This window comes from Zerene cesonia, chromosome 13, assembly GCF_012273895.1.
Source record: "Zerene cesonia ecotype Mississippi chromosome 13, Zerene_cesonia_1.1, whole genome shotgun sequence".
NCBI classification, from domain to species: domain Eukaryota; kingdom Metazoa; phylum Arthropoda; class Insecta; order Lepidoptera; family Pieridae; genus Zerene; species Zerene cesonia.
Genome location: NC_052114.1, coordinates 3,377,640 through 3,380,611, shown reverse-complemented (window position 1 = coordinate 3,380,611; position 2,972 = coordinate 3,377,640). Strand labels below are relative to the sequence as shown.

General features: G+C 34.2%; 1 protein-coding gene across 1 annotated transcript in view; it reads right to left on the bottom strand.

The window, feature by feature from the left end:
• LOC119831166 (transmembrane protein 35A) overlaps window positions 1-2,972 on the bottom strand; it is a 9,272-nt gene that overhangs the window by 3,790 nt on the left and 2,510 nt on the right. Inside the window, exons 2-3 of the mRNA XM_038354439.1 lie at window positions 1,269-1,407; window positions 588-732 (exon numbers count right to left, since the gene is read on the bottom strand). Of these exons, the coding sequence (XP_038210367.1) occupies window positions 588-732; window positions 1,269-1,407 (284 nt within the window). The remainder of the gene's footprint in view (window positions 1-587; window positions 733-1,268; window positions 1,408-2,972) is intronic.

Sequence of the window (2,972 nt, the reverse complement as noted above, 5' to 3'; positions counted from 1 at the left end):
AGTAATAAATGTTATTTGCAGTTAACAATTTTCTTTTTTCTTTATTACAATATTTATGGCAAGACTAGGTAATATGCGCTTTAATGTTCGCTAAACACAAACTCGTATGCTAAATTTTATATGACATAAAATGTTGAAAGACTATTTATTTATTCAAGCCCACATAAGCTATGGCGTGTTGCTAGATTGAATGACACCAATGCTTAATTTGTTATTCCAAACAGGACAGAGTGGGAGTACAGTGTACACTAAATAGATATTTTTAAAGCATATTACACACCATTTTAAAAACACTTATACGGATTAAAATTGCGAGTTTATAGGTTCTGGTCAATCGAAATTGATAAAGAGAGTGTTATAAGGATGATCGATTCAGATATATAATCTCATAAATATCATGCTTGATGCCACTCCACGCACCACACACGCTATTCAGTGGTATGTTTGTAATTGATCTACTACGTTTTACATATTCAAATAGAACCGAAGAATAAATGAATACATATTTTGAATTATTCCGTTTCTGAAGCACAGCTACTTCTGAATAAGTGAACACTATAACAGATAAGACATTAAGTATTTATTACCAAACCACGAGGCGGCCGCAGAGCATGAAGAAGAACACGAGCGTCGGCGCGCAGCGGTCGAACGGGTCGCTGATGGCCACGTGCGAGTAGGCCGCCAGCACCATCAGCAGTATGAGCCCGATGTTCGCCGCGTTCTTTATCCTCTCTGCAATGTTCGCGGGAATGCTTTTCACTATCTTCTTATATATAAAAATCTCGTGTTACAATGTTAGTCACGAAACTCCTGGACCGGCTGGACTGATTCTTATGATGTTTTGTGTGCATATTGGGTATGTCTGAGAATCGGCTAACATCTATTTTTCATACCCCTAAATGATAAGAGTACAGCAGAACAGCGGACTTTGTTTTATACTATAACTAGCTGCGCCCCGCGGTTTCACCCGCGTATGTTCGTATCCCGTAGGAATGTCGGGATAAAAAGTTGCCTACAATATGTTCTTCCAGTTGTCCAGCTGTCTACGTACTAAATTTCATTGCAATCAAACTTAACACAAAAGCAACAAATACACACACCCTTACAAACTTTCGCATTTATAATATTAGTAGGAAGTAGGATTTTTAAATTTAAATTGCATTTATATAATAATTTAAAATTAAATAACAGATATGTAGGTTGGAAAGGAAAATATAAAAAATAGTCTCAGCCGTTATGTTAAAACATTAATCAGGTATCATACTCACGGTGCGGTATAAGAGCAAGGGCCAAGCCGAAGAGAATTTCGCAGCCTCCGATTGTCCGTCTGTACCACTTCGATGGCACTTTGAAGTCCAGCATTTCCGTTAATGGAAATACTTTTGCGTACCTCACATACTCTTTTCTCTGAAAAAAGAACATAATGTATACGTATTATTTTTTACGCAAAATACAAAGTCGAAATATATTTAGTTAACTACACTGCATACCAATTAAATAATTATGATAATTTTTCAATGCCATATCAATATGCTCCATTCTTAATTGTTAAATATCATATAATAACTCACAGACATTGTAGTTAATAACAAGGCGAACAAATGAAATATTTGATTTATTCAAGCAGGTGTAAATAGTATCAGTGGCAACCTTCCATACAATTAAAACCGATTCTAAAAGACTAGTAGACTGATCGTTTTTATACTATCGTTCGTATTATGATAATATGTTATAATTAAATTCCGTGTTACGAAGTTTATAATATTTGATACATAAATTTTACATAACATATAAAAATAATATATTAAAAGAGCTTAGCCCTCACTGTTAGTACGAAAGTGTAGCTGTTCATCTTTATTATTGTAAAGGAACTATGGTTTCTGGTATGACATTTTTTTTGATTGGAGATAATTTAGGAGGCTAGAGAATGGCAAAAGCTTCTTTTTACTGTGGTAAAATATTTTTTTTGTGTATTTTAATTTATATTACAGCTTACCTATATTTTATAGTAATAAAATTCTCATAACCATAATAAAATCATTTTGTGCGTTCATATAATATTCAATTCAATTCAATTCAATTTATTTCATACATACATACATTTTTGACATTTTTAAAATTACAATTTAATATAAAAAATATCTCATTTCTGTGGGATTTTTTGACAACGCGGGCGGAAATAATCTAAAGAAAATGAGAATTTTTTTAGGCACATAAAATCGAAAGAGGAGAAGAAATTCGATTACTGTGGTGGGATCACGGGTGGCCGAGAGGCTAGGCGTTGCTACGGTTAGGCAAGAAATGCGGGTTCGAATCCCGCCCCGTGATCGAATTTTTTCTATTCTGTAAAAAAAATCTCATTTATAAAGCATTTCAATGCTATAAAACTGAAGAAAATGGATCGCATAATTCTTGCATTTACTTTCTTTCGCATACAATAAAATGTACTTTCAACAGAATAGTTAGTTCGTTCAATAAAATCTTAAATCGATCAATGCTGCGCGGATCCCATAAGAACTACAGTTTTTCGTATTTTCTATTAATAAAGTATAAGCAATTAGTACTTTAATAGACTGGGAAATAGTAACACTATATTCGATTACTTATACTATGTGACGATTCAAAAGTGCTTTCAGAAAAAGTCTAATTGAATAAATAAATGTTTTCGAGTGTGGAAGTCAAGTACGCTTCGGCACGAGTTGGGCCATAACACGATGAAGACTATATCTCAACCTTCCCAGTCTATTCCTTTATTCTTGTCGTCAATACTTTTTTTCTCCTTTACCTCTTAAAAGCGAGTTACGCATTTGCAGCAACCCTATCCCTGTAAATGTTCATGGGCGGTGGTGACCTCTTATTACCAACTCATTTGGTACCTACCGAATATATCCAATACTAGCAAACCCCGCGAACTCCGTTTCGCCACCAAATGGCTTCGTTTTTCCCGCTTTTCTGTTGAAATTTTTCCTGAA